Raw genomic sequence first — 16,648 nt, 5'->3', positions numbered from 1 at the left:
TCGTTAGCCTGATGATAAATGGGTAGAGCATAGGGTGGGGGTAAAGTTGATGTTGTTAATGTGAACAATGCAAAGGTGAAGGCTGAATTGAGAAGAAATACACAAATACTGCATGGCATTTCTTTTATGCTTGTAGCTGGAGATAGCTAATGCAACCTCTGCGGAGCCTTCACGCTGAAGACACATTTAAAGCTGCCCCTCCTTGTGTGTGTGCATGGGGTGTAGCATGGATTTGTACATCAAAATAACTGAGCAAAAACTGCTTCCAAAGTCATAACCCCGTAAAGACAATTATCTACCAGTTTAAAAGTAATAAAAGACAATTAGTGGCAGATGTATTATTTTCTTTTTTTAAGCTTGTGGACACTGTTTTCACAGTATGGACAGAAAAATAACCTCACATTGGTCATTGCACAGGTGCCTGATTTTATTTAGTCCCAACCAGTAAGGAAAATATCAATAAGCAAGAAGTGAAAGCTCAAGCACGTCAGTTATATAAGCAGCATTACTTGATCACAGATCACTGTTGTAACAGGTTAATTTACAAGCAATAAAGTATCATATCTAAATTGGACACTGTCAAAGCTACTTTCCCTTTTGAGTATTGGCTTCCTTTTTATTTCTTTCTAAAAGAAAGAAACCTGTTTACAGATCATAAATGCCTAGCGTATAACGCTCTATAACAAGTAAATACATATAATATGCGGTGGGTCAAATTTCCCTCTAAGGTTCACCATTGTAAATGAGAGGAGAAGGTGATGCAGTGTTTGGTTACTGTTTCAGCCCACCATTATTAAAAATTACTTCATAAATCCTCCATGGATACATACAGCAAAATGTATAAAAACCTAAAACGTCAGTGGCCACGTGCCTGGAAACCTCTGTTCATGTCCACCATTTAAGAAGACCAGGTCTGAGCCCAAACTCGCAATAAGCAGCAAGAGTTTGGCAGCACAATAAATCCCTGCCCCTGTGGGGAGATGGTGGGATAGACAATCGGCAACTGGTTGTTCTTTTGCCACGTAACTCACCGCAGGTCTGGAAAGCATCCATGTCCTGCACAGACGAGCATGGCAGAAAAACCCATATGCCTCACATATCTATAAAGCCTCCATTGCCTTTATGCATACATATTTTTCAAAATATCCCTGTTTTACTTAAATAAAAATATGGTGCTTGTCTTAGAGATTACTTTTTAATTTTTTTTTTCCTTCAATTACTAGTAAATCCCCTTTGGGTAACTTAGCATTCTCTTTTTTTTTTTTTTTTTTTTTTGTGCTGGGGAGGGGAAGACCCTGCTGGCATTCGAGGGCATGTTGTATCCCCAGCACTGAGCGGGTTGGTTCGCTCCTGTACAAGAGTCAATAGTTAGCTGATGAGTTAATCATTCAAGAGAAGGCAAAGGAACGTAAAAACTAGGGCTGCCTTTCACTGTAGGAAAAATATAAATCATGCTTTCTTCCATTCAGTAAGGCACTGGGCTGTTTTGCTGTTGATCACGGTCTTCACCTTTGCCTTCTCTTGTCCTCTTCTCCCTCTGGGGCCTGCCCTGCTTCAAAATGCCCGCAGAGAGGTACGGCCAGAAAGGGTCCTTTGCCGTGTCATGTCTCCTGGCCGCTTTCGTCTTTGATTAAGCAAAGCTGACACCAGCTTTTAATCCATAAAGTTGGAAATTAGACTGGAGGGGAGGGGTGGGAGAATGCTGCAACTGCAGCCAAAGGGCAGCTGAGTAATTTGTCTGAAAACCAGTCCAACTTGGTTTCATCCAATGTTTTCAAACTCTTTCACATGGAAAAGAAGTAGAGCCATAGCAACTGCAGTAACTACAGGGCGTACATAATTGCCAAGAGCCACGATCTCTGTAAAATATTTGTGTAGCTTTTCCAGTATATCTGATCTTTTTTCTCAGCAATAATGGCTGAAGGATACATTATCAAGGCTTAGAGATGTATTCCAAGCAGGGGGAATGAACGGTTTGTCAGGAATACCTGCATAATAACCGGCGTAAGATGCCACTTCTTTGGTGGATTTCAGTTGCTGCTATTTGGTGAAGGCCTTTTGAGCATTTGTTAAAGATGATGGGAACTGGAAGTATGAGAGGAAAATACCTGCACAAGGAACTGGGCTGTATTGGAACATTTTAAGGCTGAATAGATGTTTGGATAGGATGCCAGTTCAAGCCCCCCAGGGCCCATGGGACTGTACGATCCACAGCACGTCTTGGAATGTATCTTCCATCAGAGAAACCACATCCCTGCCAGTGGCTTGGGAGTGGCCTGCAGAGGACACGGCTGTCACCCCTGGGTCCCTGTTTGTGTTCCCTGGACAGGGGCCAAGAAACATTTCTCGAGCACCAAGACATTCTCCCAGAAGGTGGCAAAAAGTAGACTCCAGCAATGAGGAGATTTAGATCCTGTTACCAGCCCCAAATGGACTTTGGTCCAGGTGACGAAGCTGTCAATCTTGTTTATTCACCTGTGGCCCTTACTCCTCCCCTGTATAACGACCACCAGAGCTGGTGGGGAAGCCCTTGCCAGACCCCTGTTAAATATTGCTTGTATTAGACACACTGTTAATCACTGCTGTAATAATTTCTAAACTTTCTAAATATTTCCAGCAGCTCTCGTCCTTGCCAAAAATCTTTCCTCTTACTGTCAGTGATCAAATCAGCACCAGTTTCAAGGGCACAGAGTTAAGATAATGCTGAGAACCAAGACTGTAATATTTTACGCACTTCTAATTTGGCCCAGTTCAACAGCTCTCTGGGGTAGAAAATACAACAATAGCTAATAGAAGAAACAGAACTAATTACTTATTTCAGAATTAATAAGTTGTGGCATAGTCTGTGAGTCATTTCCTTGCTGAACCAATTTTTTTTTTACTCATCAGATTTGCTCATGGAGTAATTATCTTGAAGACAGGAGTAGACAGGGAGGTTTTTTCCCAGAACAAATTTAAAGAGACATTAATATCTTGTAAGACCATGTCCCAGATCATTCACTGATAACCTGTTACAAGCGTTTACAGAATGGAGTTTGTGTAACACCACCACAGCTAACAAACTACATCATGACAGAGGAAAAGAAAAACAATGGAAAATATTTATTAACATAGTACGTGCATTGTATAATATCTTAATATAGCAAAGGTTTGCATTTGTTTTCCCAAATGAGTTGTCATTTTGTGCAGTTAAAAATATTATAAAAACACTTTTTTTTAATTTTGCTGCCAGTCTTTAAAAAGCTAAGAACATTAAAGAATCATCAAAGCTACCTCTCGAGGTTTTTAACCTAAATGCTATCTCACACTCAGAGCAAAATGCTGGTGCAATAGGGACTCAAATATACTTCCAAATCCTTTGAGATTAGTGTGCAATTTTAAGCTTTCAATGTAACAATATTCTTTATTTCTTTCTCCATTCATTCTTTAATCCAGGAATTTGTAGATGGGAGTATCTGCAATATTCTGTGCTTTAAAATTAGGAGTTGATTAAATTTCTATGAAGATACCAAACAGAAACGGAAGGTATTTGAAAAAATTTATTGGCTAGAATTTGTAGGTACATGCAAAAAATGGAGCCAACATTTAAATGCTTCAAGTCTGAGATTTTTTGTTTGTTGGGGGTTTTTTTGGTTTTGGGTTTGTTGTTTTTTTTTCCAATGGGGAACAGCCTTTACAAGAATCCCAACAAAATGTCAGCTTTGAGAAACTTTCAAGTGAAAGAAACTCCCTCTACTCACTACACTCTTGGTGAGCCGGTGTGCTGGGAGGTTCACGCTGCCAAGCCTTTTGGCCAGGACACGGATCTGTGGCTTCCCAAGGACCCTAAATGAACACAAGTGTAATCCCTGCGACTTCGGGCAGGGATTGTAGATCAGGGTCAAAAACCCTTGCCTTCTAGTGGTCCTGCCAGAACCTGAGCCCTCTCACAGCCCTTTCCTTGGTGCTGTTGGCTCGGAAGAACAGCCTCATCTTTAACAGCGAAAGGAGATTGTTCATGTAACTTGTGATTTTTACATCTTAATTTATACTGTTATGCCTTTACCAGCTGCCTACTCTTTCTTACAACAGGTCCTTCTGCTACCTTGCAGCCATTTCATCTGTTACTTTTCACACTTTCTTTATCCCTTGCATACCACCTCCGTCTTCCTGGTCTGTTGTACCATCTACTTCTCTTGCTCTCTCTTTCTGTATTAATTGCTGTTTGCTGCCAGGTCATCGTTACCAACAGAATAGGAGGAAATCCCCAGCTGCTTCTCTCCTCCACATGTAGATGATTTTTTTTTTTAATTAAGCCGTATTCTGTGCTGATTCATACTCTATACAGACTCATAAATCTGCAAAATTTGGATGGTAAATTATAAACTGAGTCAAGGAGTTTATTTAAGCAATGTTTAAAGCACCAGGTACTCTATACTTCACATAACAGAAATAATTTTGCTACCTATCATTGTGTTTTTCTTTTGTTAACATAATACAAACTTAGACTTAATTTTTCACACTGCAGATAATCCCCTTGACTTCCATCGTATGTCTCAGAGCCCCCAGTTAAATGCCTGCACAAATGCCTTGCAGAAGCTGGTCTGGGTGTGTTAACGGTTTGTATATGAGGTTTATCTTTGGCCTGGGAAAAACTTTCTTGTTAACTTTACAAATTGCCAGTAGCCCCCTAGCAGAACAGGGATTTGACCGAGTTTGTTTTTTCCTAAAGTCAGGAATACAGTTAAAGAAAAAGAACTACTATAGCAACTATTATGGAAAAGCATTAGTACTGATGAAAACAAATGATATACAGCCCGCTACTTGAAAGAGGGAAAAATCCTTTGGGGAAACATCACAGGGGCTCTGTCCCCTTCCGGGCTGGGAACCCAGCCTTGATGCTGGTGTCCTAGACAGCAGCAGATCTGATCTACTAAGAACACCCCCTCCTCATATTTTCTCATTGATAACTAGATACTAACTGCAGGTTTTTTAAGGAACTCTGAGATGATCACGGCTCAGAAATTCTTGTCCCATTTGCAGTGGCTGGTACCAAGAGCCCTACGCGGGACATTGACCTCGTGGGGTTGTGTATAAGTACTTGATTTATGAGCTATTTCAGAAGTCCCCGTAGTAAGCAGTCACAATGCCTACATAAAGCATTTCCTTCTCTGTTAGGCCAAATGGCGGACTGAAATGTTGCCCGGCACGCTGATACAACAGGAATAACGTTTTGTCCATGTCTTCTTGTGCCTGCATTCCCTTGCCTGAAGGCGCTGACCCAGTTCAAAACAGCACATGCTCTCCAAGCCCATATATTTGCATGTGTTTGTGCATGTGGACTCAGACACAGAGGCTTGAATATATATATAGTTTTGATTATTTTTTATGTTGCACTGGCCAGCTTCTTTAATCTCTTAGTACCATAAAATGAGGCACTGAGCATCTAATATTTATCCTCTGAGGATAAACATTTGTTTTCAGCCTGGTATGAGAACTTTAGGTTGTGGCTGAGGTATTTATAGCGGATGATTATTATAACAAGACCATTTGAAAGCTGACATCAACATTTTTCATTCTTACTTTGTCCCTGATTCCCAAACTAATAAAGAAATAGATTATATTTCTGCTCCTAATGAATACACCTAAATAAGACTCACCAAAACAAGGAATTTACTAAGCCACCTTATCTTGATCAGCTTTGGACCCAAATCAACAATGAGAATAATTGTAACAAAATCCATGGGCCTAGGTTGACGTGAATTGGATTAAAGATGTAGTACCTTATTTGTCACAGTAACTATGGAAAAAGGCACTTAAAGAAAACATTACGGAGCCGACTAAAGAATATTGTAGGCTTGTTGCATAGAGCAAGAGTATTAAATACTGGACTGAGGTGATTGATTGAAAATTACTGTCAGTGAAGCCATACATCTTAATAGAGATGTTAACAACAATTAAAAATAATTAACATTAAAATCTTAGACATTAATTTCTAAACTTTAAAAATTATTATTAGTTTTCTGCAAACAATCACACAAAATAAAAAAAAAAACAAAGGAAAGTTAATTGTTCCCTGGAAAGGCTGATGTTAAAAGAAATAGCTTCTTTTAAAGTGAGATCTCTTCCAATTAAAGAAATATCATTAGTTATGGTGTGGAAGCAAGTCTTAAATTTTTATGCTTTGGCAATAATATGACAAAGAAAATTGCCTGCACATTCAAAGTGTCAGGTTTTATACTTTCAATCATCTACAAAAAAGTGGGTTATTAAAAACGATCTTATTTCATTAAAAGATATTACAAGCATATTTTAAAGATACCAACAAACAGATAGTATTTTAAATGCTGTTATATATTTTTCTTCTGCACAGGAAGAAAATATATTTTGGTCAGCATAAAATTATGACCAAAAAAATTAAATATTGTGGTGGTGAATAATCTTAAAAGTGTTGAACCCAAAGGATATGATTGGAAATACACAGTATCATTTTATGTTATTAGATTAACGTAGCACCATAACAATCCTGTGCGCTTCAATATCTTCATATAAAATAAAAGATATAGACTTGTGTAGCAATCAACAACAATTTTTTAAAAGGTGATTTGTGTTTAAAGGTGTGTAAAAGTCAAGCTCACTTTGTGTTTTCATTAAATATATGGTTCAGCAAACACATCGAACCAAATTATTTGCTAACTACTGCTGCTACCTAAGAAGATATCTGTTATAATGTACAGGATAGTTCTTCTACTGTTCAGAAGGTGGTATAATTTAGTTGGGAGAAATTTTTAGTTTAACCTTGTAACTCATGTTGAGGTGGAGTCTGAATATGACATGATCAAAACCACCCATTTTGCAAAACCGTATAAAGCCAAACTAAAATATTGCTTTCCAACTCCCAGTCTAATACATACTATCCTATCTATGAAGCTGAACTCGTATAAAAGTAATTTATAAAAACTGCAAAAATGGTTAGCACCCAAAAAATCTATCATCTGTGAAGCTCTAAATGATTGTCAAATAGCCACTTCAGAAGTCAGTGACTTCTCCCAGTGGTAAAGCTAAACATTTGACTAGAAACTAAACCTACAACTCTCCAAATACTAATTGGAATGCAAATGCATGTGTTTAAGATTTTATAGCTTCTAAAAGAAGATTTAAAGGCATTAAATTATGTCCTGATGTTTCTTCTTCTTCCAAACATGGAAACTTCTATGTTCATTAATTTCTTTTTGCTGTTTTTACTGAGCAATGAAGTGAAACTTGTCTTTAAGGTCTAACCCTCAGCTACAGAAATTTGGGATTTCCATGGAAGCATTCCTGCAGCAACCAGAGGAGGAAGTTTTCCAAACTAACAAGCATGAACTACACTGCTGCTTCTCAATATGGAGCTGTGGTCTTTAGAGAATGCCAGAATAATGTCTTGGTCTCATGCAGTTCTCTGGATCATTCTGCACATACAGTAATGTGCTGTATGCACAACTTGCATTTGAACAATTGGAACAGAACCCTGAGAAAAGCAAATCCATTGGAAAAATAGATATTGTTTAATAATACCAGTTTGAGACGTTTCAATCCTTCCCTTGGAAAAAAAATGACAAACAGGTGTAGTCATTTTTTTTTCTGATGTGAACGATTTGAATTTATCACAATTGCAAACATAAATATAGTTTGGGATTTTAAGTGCATATCTAGGGTTGATTACAATTAGAAATATTTTGTTTGACAATTCTACCCATCGCCAGCAATTCAGCGTTCCTCAAGTCAGCATAACATTACTTGTGAGCTTTGAGTTCAAAAACATCCTGACATGGAGTGATGTTCTTCCAGTAACTGCTGCAGCAGACTTTCACTCTATGCTAATACGGGTGCTAAGTGAGCCAGGGTCAGCTCTCTTCAGCCTTGTTTGCAATTCTCATCATTCCCATGTATCCAGAAGCAAATCTGGGCATATTTGAGAGGAGTAATTCTTACTGCTACATTGTAATCCTGCTGTTCACCATTGACATCCACCCACTGATGGCCTGAGTAAACAGCGATGATCTTGCGTTTCCACTTCTTTTTGTTCGGCTCCTTAAGACGGAGATAGATGCCAGATCCAGTGGAGCCGGGCTCAGCATCACAGTACTGATAAAAGAGATCGTTGGACTCATCAGAAATGCTACAAAATCTATAGACCAGCTGCCCAGATCGATCATTGTCAAAACCTGAGAAGTGGATCATGCTCCCAGGCATCATTTTGATTGTTGGGCTGATTCCCAGCTCCATGTATTTTCTTTTGTGGGGACGCTTGAGCTCAAGAACAGCATAATCATAATCCAGAGCAATATCCCCAGAGACACCCTTAAACCAGCCTTTCGGGATGTGGGTACTCTTCACCCTGGTCCACTGGAAGGAGGGCGTGCCATCTGAGGTCCCCTGCTTCCTCCCAGATCTCCTCTGCTTTCTCCCACCACCTTTGGATTGTCGCCTTACTTCTGTGGCAACTTCGGGATCCTCTTGGGCCGCAGAAAGTTCTCTCCTACTTCTTTTAGCACCTTTGCGTTTCCTGCCATCACCTCTGGATTTCGTCTTCATCAGGCCCACCCTCAGTCTTTTGCTGCCCTTAACATAATCCTTGCCGTTGTGCAGACAGTGGGCAGCTGTTAGCACGTGCTTGGGGGAAATGAGAATGCCACTACAGCCAGTGGAGATCTTCACAGCTGTGTTGAACGGAAAGTTGGTCATAAACCGCTTGTCATAGATGCTGAACCTACTGTCTGTTCCATATATCTGCCTCTTCTTTCTCGAAGACCTTCGTGTGGTTGTGTTCCCAACTGGGTCAAGCACTAGTCCGAGGACATTCACTTCAGTCAGGGTCCGTGTGCCATTTTCAAAAACGGTCTCATACGATAAGAGGTCCTTCAAGTCAGATGAGCTTGGCACCGGCAATTTTCTTTGACATTCAATTCCACATACACTGTTCAGCTCTAATTTGGTTTTTGCTTCAAATTTAGGGCTGTCAAGGGAGAAAGTTCTTTCGCTCACAATCTGGGGAATCTTCTTTAAGTGCCAAGTAAAATCTTGTTCAGTTTCTGTTCCATTAGTGAGACCCAATATAGGTATGAAAAATATGAATAGCAGTAACATGTGCTCCATTTTATCTATTTTTTTTCTAAAACAAGAAAGAGAGATTTGAAAATACACGTTGGAAATATACACAGTTATCTTAGTATCTTCAAAGTATATTCATGCAATTTTAGCACTGACATCAGTGGAACAGAATTTAACACTCTGCTCAAAATAGAAATGCCTCAGATATTCCCTGTATTGCCTCTGATGCTTCCAATGGTCTCTAGCAAGATGGGAGCAGAAGAGTCAGCCAGCATCCATGCTGAGCTACCTACTGGAAGGTGGAAACAGATGAGTTTTACCTGCTTTTCCCTCAGTGGGGCAGTAGTCCAAGTCATTCCACTCTGTACAGCATCCTGTTTTTATTTATCCCATAGGAATGTTTTATGCTTCTGCTTCTCTTCTCTATAGCTACTGGTTGTAGGTAGAACATGGTTGAAAACCACCAATGTATTCAAAAGTCGCATTCAAAAGTTGGGATCCAGGCAGAGATAGACAGACAGACTACACTCATGAGACTTAAGAACCCTTAGGAAACCAGACCAATTGTGCTCTTTCATGTAATGGCCAAAAAATAGCAGCTTTAAGTGACCTAAAAGTCACCAATGGTTCTGCATTACCCAGCCAGCTAAGACCTGTGAATCTGTGTGCTATGGAAAATGGCACTTTGCTAATTGCTCTCCCAAGGAACCAACTTAGAAAGATCTCCTTTCCCCTTTCAAAGTTTATGTTGTCTGGATGTGACAGATGGAGTAATTTGGGCACGTAAACAAGGTGGCAAGTCCCATTTTAAATGCTTTCAGCTTCTGCTGCTCTGAAAGGCATGGGTTTCCTGCAGATCCTGCATTGTATCTCCCTGTGTGCTGTGGCCACCAAAACCTCATTCATTTCCTGTGCGTGGGTGTCTGAATCTCTCAGGATGTCAGAGAATTTCAAAATCCATGGTTGGAGGGGACAGATGAGTGAGGAAAGTAGAAGGTTGCTGGTCTATAGGAGTCTCCTGGTTATATACATGCAGGAAAACCCATCCAAGTAGGAGGGACAAGTCTGCTGACTCATCACATGCCTTTTTCCTGCAGGATCCCACAAAGGCTGCAGGAACTGTGCTGTCTGTGCCTTATGGTCACATGTGGAAAGCCCCACCTAGATGGGATGATGCACCACACAAAGAGCTAATACTTTAAATGGGAAAGACAAAAAGCAGTAATATTCCCATCTGTAGTTGGGAAACATGCAGAAAGAATGTACAATTGTTAGAAGTCCATGGCAGAGCCAGAAACTGAACCCAGAAGTCTTGATTCTGAGCTCAAAATATTACTGAAAAGACCATTTTTCTCCTTTGGCAGCAGCGATGTCAGTGGCATTAACCAACTACTGGCTGCTGCCACTGGGAAAGCTGCGCTCTGTTCTCATATCCTTCATTCCAATTACGTGGAAACCTCAGCTGTGCAGAAAGAAAGGGCCTATGATTAAACTTTAAAAGCCAAGCAGTTCAAGGATATGTATGTGGTTAAGCTCTCTGGTTTACATTGTAATGGCAGTGTAAACCAGGGCAAAGATAACTGCTTTCCTTCTCTTGAGCTTAGTTTAGAATAATATAAGTACTGCTATCCAGTGACACAGCCTGGTTACAAGCTAGCTAAAGATCTAGCATGAAAAAAGAGGAGTATGTGTGCAACATGGAAAAAGAAGTGGTAACATCATTTTAAAAGCTGTATAATGGACCGACGATTCCTATAATTTTGAGGCATCTTCACCATATAGACATAGTTCTTGTCTATAAGAGGTAACAATTACCACTTTTTGGCTAACTAAGCACTACAGTTCAAACACGGCTTATTGCTTCTGATGCCAAATTCAGAGGGTGGTTTTGTTTTAACATAATTTTTGATGTTTTTCACCTTTGCCTGCATGGAACACCAACTTTGACCCAGAGTTTATTTACTAGGATATACATAAAACACATTTTACAATACAGTATAAAGATACCCACCCTGGCTTTAAAGTAGCTAACTCAGGTTTTGGAGAAGATGTGTGGACTTTCATAAGACATCTGGAGATTACAGTGACTCACAGACCTAAGCTCTGGGGTGTATGCGGTCATACTAAAGATATATGAAGGTTTTGAAAGCAGAGCAGAGTCATCCCAGGCGCAAGATTTTGCAGAGAGACAACAGTTGACCATACCAGTCTAGGTTATTGGTATAGCAGAAATGCACATACTTAAACATTAACTTTTATATACAAAGTTACCTTCAAAGTATTGTTTTGGTTATTGCTCAATGAGTACTAAATTTGAAGAGGAATTATAATTTCACATATCTATGGATAAATGATAAGCTGTCAAAATAAAGAAATACCATGATGAGAACATAAGAATAGCTTTCCTGGCCTGACCAAAGTTCCATCTCACCTAAAATCCTGTTTCTGACACTGGCCAAATGCAGATGCCTAGGGTAGAGCACAAGAATAGGGCAACCATGTATGTCCCTCCTCCCACGTAGTCTCTTAGCCTACAACCAGTTGCACCTCATGGACTTGAAACCAGAGGTAGCTTCTGTAGTGTGAGGAAACCTCAGTGGATTTCTCTTCCATAGTTGCCCAGTCTTCCCTTGAACCCATATAAAAATTTGTATCCACAATGTTCTGCCTCAAGGAGTTCCACAGCTTAACTATATGTTTTATGAGGAAGCATCTCCTTTTCTTTATTTTCAGCCTGTCACAAACTAGCACGGTTTGATGATAAATAATGTGATATTAGTGTGGAAAACCTGGTTTTAATTTGCTTTGCCCTAATATAGCTGTTGAACAGATACAAGGTATTAAGAAACCCAGTTCTTCTGTCAGGCTTGAGAATGCCTTTTCTATGTTCTTTCCTAGAAAACTTCTCCCTTTCTCAGCCCTTCCTCAGGGTCTGGGTATTTGATATTTCTCTGTAGATGAATTTTGTGATCTCTAAGGAAAGTTCATTCACTAGGTTCTAGTTCATATAGAAAGTCTTACAGGTGCCTGGGTTGATGTCATTCCACTGCGATGGCTGAAGTCTTCCCAGCTGGACCCATAACTAACTTTGCTTTATAGAGAGACTTTCTGCAAGCAAATGGGTGGAGTACTATGGCTCCCTTCTGCCACTCTTTAAAAAGAAAAAAAACCAAAACACACAACCCTCAGTAGATGCATTGGAGCCTCCCATTTGAAATACTATACTCAAGTGCTCACTACTCACAAAGACAGTCTTGGAAGCCAAGATTTTAATCATTTATAATGAACCACTTGTTGCTCGTAATGAACTAACTACACTTCAGTAGAACTGGAAGAAGTCCAAGCTGAGGAACTAGATGAAAATGGTAGTTTTCATCACAGACCAGAGCAGTGGTCCTGCCTACTAGGCAGCATTGTCATTTACAGCCATGCACTTAAGCTCTGTTTTCTAACCCAATCTCTACCATTTAAACAAGGCCAACTTCAAGGCCCCAGTCTCTACCATTTAAGCAAGGCCAACTTCAAGGCCAACTGGGCAATGTCAGCAGTTGCCATGGCCCAGTACAGGTTGTCAGCAAGGGGGGAACACAGCGGTTCCTCTTGCCCGACAATGGGGATGGAAATGTGTAGACAGCTGCAAAGACACCTTTGCAGCGTGAGAGAAGAAGAGAGAGAACACAGCCTCCAGAGGAAGGAGGAAAGGTCCTGAGAAGGCTACAAGCCGGACGCAAGAAAAAACCCTCAACATCTTACTCACTTTCTGCCACGCTGTTCTCCACCCTTCCTCCAAACCCCAAGCTGCTCTGCCCTCTCCTTTCCTTCACTCCTTTCCCATACAAATTTTGGGTTGGCTTACAGTAATTAGAAGCCTTAAGTCAGCTCTGTCTTTGTGATGCATTGCTTCAGAGAAGACAGAAGAAGATGGAAACTAGAGTGAGAGAGAGATCCCCAGCTCCGTGAAAACATTGAAATTCTTCATCCAGTTTCCAAGCCCAGCTGATAATGGTGAGGACTCCCTGTTTGGTGGCATTCCAGCTGCCAGGCAAATGTATACAATTAAAAGGATTTTCAGTCCTTCTCACTTCTTGCTTCCAACACCAAATCTTTCTGCATTCACAGAACAAAACCTACCCATATCCTAACTTTTCAGGATACCCTTAAAATATTTTGTCAGTATAGCCTATCTTACTCCAGCAGAATGCATCTCAAATGCTCACGGGAAGGCTTGTAGTCAAGCAGAACTAGAATATGTTTCTCTTCAGACTACCCCAGAGTGAATTTACACGTCAATGTAGCTCAGACAGAAGAAAAGTTGTGTCCAGCTACCTGGCAGCATTTTATCTTGGTCTGTTCAGCGCAGCCTCTGCTCTGGGGTTTCCTTCTTACTGTAGGAAAGTCCGCACATTTCAAAATAAGCTTAAATAATTTTAAATGTGATTTTCAGACCATAAAATATTAGAGGCGGCTACACTAAGCAGCTCCTTTAACTGCTTTTGGCCTTACTCTTGAACTGGCCTGAAAGTTGGAATTCACAGTTCTACTCTGACAAAGCAAAACAGAGAACAAATTTTGGAAATGTCACACTCCCTGGAAGAAACCATTACCCTAACCTTACCCGCCGCTGCGCCCTTCACTCCTCCGGGTGCGCTCACTCTGTATATTGGTGCACAGATTTCGTCCTCTGCTCTGACTTACGGAGAAAACCCCACTGCGACTCCTGGCTCTTACAAAATTTAGGCACCTTCAGTAGGCATAAGAAGAACTGATTTTACACGGCAGGCGTGACAGCTCATTTCTGCAATCACACACGCAGGGGGAAATAAAGAACGGGGGATGAATGGCAATGGGGACAGGGGCTTCACCTCCGACGGGGTTTTCCCTCTCCCGGCCGCCCCCGCCGCGGCCGCGGGGTGGCGCGCCCGGACAGCCGGCGGCCCGGCAACCGCGGCCGGCCCGGCTTAACCCTCTGCCTGCCGTCCCCCGCGTCCCGGGCTGGCCACGGCAGCCCCCGCTCCTCCCAATCCTCCCCGCCGCCGGGCTCCTCTCCCCGCTCCTCCGGGGCGGGGGAGGTCGCGTCCCGGCCCCTGCTCCGCTGCGGAGCGGCTCCGGGGATCGAGCCCTGCCAGCCGGGGCGGCCCCGGGCAGCGGCCCCCGGGGCGGGAGCGGGCGGGCACCGGCCGGGAACCAGCCGGGGGAACGGCGGGGACGGGGCGGCTTTGCTGGGATGGCCGCTTCTCCACTGCCCGCTCCGCTTCTGCCGGCCGCTCCTGGGCATTCAATGTTAAAGCCCAGGGTTTTCCTGGAAGAAGCCGAGGGTTTGGAGAGGAAGGTTTTAACGCTAGAGCTCTTCAGCCATCCCCTGGTCCTGCTTTCCGCGGGAAGCTCTGCTTTTCCGCGTCTGATCCAAAGGAGTTCCCTTTCTCCAGAGCCTGCAAGTTAAATACCTTGGCACGGCTTTTTTTGCCATTCCAAGATAAATCTGCTTCCAGCAGTGACGAATCTGGATGAAATTAGTGTCAATTCCAGAAGAGCGTGGGGATGGTAGGGCGAATACTGAGGGGATGAATCAGAATTAAAGGAGAGGTTGTTCTGAAGGGTGAAGAGGCTCCTTGCCTGCTGCTCCCCGCAGAAGACACAGCACAGAGACTAACCCCTGAAAGCCCAATAAATATGCCCCTTGCTTCCGTCCCGTCAGCCGTCTTGTGAAACCAGCTTCAAATAAAAAGAAAAAAAAGGACCAAAGAAACGTGTCACGTTTTAGTCCTATCAAAACTATATCCATCAGGCTCAAGAGGCAGGAGCTTTATACACAACCCTTCAGCTGCCAAGCCCAAGGAAGGTACTGACATCGCTCAGCCTGATCATTTTTTAAAACGACCCGTGTAGGAAGAATGACATCGCAAAAAAATATCACCTTACGGACGTTACCTCGGACTGCCCGGTCCCCGGACCCGAGCTGCCCTGTCTCCGGACCCGGGCTGCCCCGGCCCCGGCCCCGGGCAGCAGCCTCAGCCCCCATCCCAGCTCCCAGCCTGCCCACCCAGCGCTGACCCGACCAGGACCCTCGGGGCAGCCTCTTCCCCCGCGGTCAGCGTCGGGAAGGGTTTCTTTCATACCTGGCACCCCGCAGGACGAACGGAGGGGAAGGCGGCCACAGCCCCGGGGCACAGGCTCCCCGCTCCGCGCCGCCCGCCCGCCGCCCAGCGCCCGCGGCTACTGAGGACGGGGCGGGGGGAGCGGCCAGGTCTTCCCAGTCGGGGGAGGGGATGGAAAAAGGAAAAAAAAAAGAAAAAGGAGGCGAGAGGGAGGAGGCCGGGAGGGCGAGAGGGGGAGGGCCGAGGGGAGCGGAGGCAGATCCCGGTATCTCCTCGGATGGGAAGGGAAGAAGGGGTTCTGCCTGCGGGGCGGGGAGACGCATCGCCCCGGGAGAGGCTTCCTCTCGGCGCCGGGCGGAGAGCCGGCGTGACCCGCGCAGGGACGGGGCGGGAGAGGCTGCCGGGCCGGGGGGGGAGGCGGGGACAAGCGGGGAGGCGGAGGGACCCCGTCCCGGGGGGAATGGCGGGAGGGCGCTGCACCCTCCGCGCCGCGCCACCTGCGTGGGGCCGGGGCTGCCGGGCACGACGGGGCCGGGCGGCGGCGGTAGCAGCGGGGAGAGCCGCTCCGCCCTGACCAGCCGTAGGGCTACTGGGGAAAATGAGGAGCGGCTGCCGGCTCCGCAGGAGGCTCCTCGGGCCGGGATGGGGCTTGCGGCTGCGGAGAGTGGCGTTCCCCCGACCCGTGGCCTGCCCGCGCCTCCCTGCCCTCGCCCCTCAGGGGCGCTCCGGCCCCCCGCCTTCCCGGCCCCGCTCCTCTGGGGCGTCCCGCTCCTCAGGGACCCTCCTGGCCCCGCTCCTCTGGGGCGTCCCGCTCCTCAGGAGTGCCCCGCTCCTCAGGGACCCTCCTGGCCCCGCTCCTCAGGGGTGCCCCGCTCCTCAGGGACCCTCCTGGCCCCGCTCCTCAGGCGCGGCCTTCTCCTCCCCAGCCCTGCTCCTCAGGGCCTCAGAGGCCAGGTGAGAAGCGCCTCCCTCCTTTTCTCATCACTCTTCACCCCTCTCTTTCTGCCTTCCCCTTCCCTTGGTGTCCCTTTTGTCTCCTCTGCCAAGGCAGAAAGCTTTGGGTGGTGGTCTCTGCTCCGTGGATCAGCCCCTTGCACTACAACAAGGTCCTCCCCAAAGCTTTCCACTGCTACATAGGTGCGCAACGTGAAAAGCTCGTTCACTGAGCGCTTTTGCAAGTGCTTAAGCTGAGTAGTTTCAACGAGCCCATCTGCTGAAAACTCAACTCACACTAGATGAGGGCCCACTGATTTGCCAAAATGGGCAGAAAATTTGCTAGAGACCAGACAGATCTCCAGAGTGCTTTTCGTCTTAATCATAGGCATATCCTTCCTTTAAAAGACTTAACTTCTGAAATTTAGTGGAACCAATTATATAAATAGGTTGGAAATAAGGCTTTGGCCAGCAACTGCACCCTGCGGTTTCATTTCGAAGACTGAGGCTGATTTCTTCAAAATGTAAATTTTCTTTGCAGTTCTGTT

General features: G+C 44.3%; 1 protein-coding gene across 2 annotated transcripts; it reads right to left on the bottom strand.

The window, feature by feature from the left end:
* Positions 1-406: 406 nt before the first annotated feature.
* On the bottom strand, positions 407-15,519 carry PRSS35 (serine protease 35). 2 transcript variants are annotated; one of them, XM_072855384.1, is made up of 2 exons: positions 15,189-15,519; positions 407-9,133 (listed from the first exon to the last, which is right to left on the bottom strand). In XM_072855384.1, exons 1-2 carry the CDS (start codon positions 15,488-15,490, stop codon positions 7,876-7,878), a joined length of 1,560 nt encoding a protein of 519 aa, XP_072711485.1. In that variant the 5' UTR covers positions 15,491-15,519; the 3' UTR covers positions 407-7,875. The 2 variants fall into 2 exon arrangements, with proteins under 2 accessions (XP_072711485.1, XP_072711486.1); XM_072855385.1 differs by lacking the exon at positions 15,189-15,519 and adding an exon at positions 13,688-13,706.
* Positions 15,520-16,648: the final 1,129 nt, after the last annotated feature.

This window comes from Ciconia boyciana, chromosome 3 (assembly GCF_034638445.1).
Source record: "Ciconia boyciana chromosome 3, ASM3463844v1, whole genome shotgun sequence".
Lineage (NCBI taxonomy): Eukaryota > Metazoa > Chordata > Aves > Ciconiiformes > Ciconiidae > Ciconia > Ciconia boyciana.
The sequence above is the reverse complement of the archived record's forward strand: the minus strand, read 5'-3'. Positions and strand labels throughout refer to the sequence as shown.

What these genes read in the sequence shown, in the direction of transcription:
- PRSS35 (XM_072855384.1), bottom strand. Translation starts at nt 15,490, where the DNA reads ATGCGTCTCCCCGCCCCGCAGGCAGAACCCCTTCTTCCCTTCCCATCC. An exon ending in TTCGTCCTGCGGGGTGCCAG is followed by an intron (nt 9,134 to 15,188) that starts GTATGAAAGAAA and finishes TTCTTGTTTTAG; the next exon opens with AAAAAAAATAGATAAAATGG.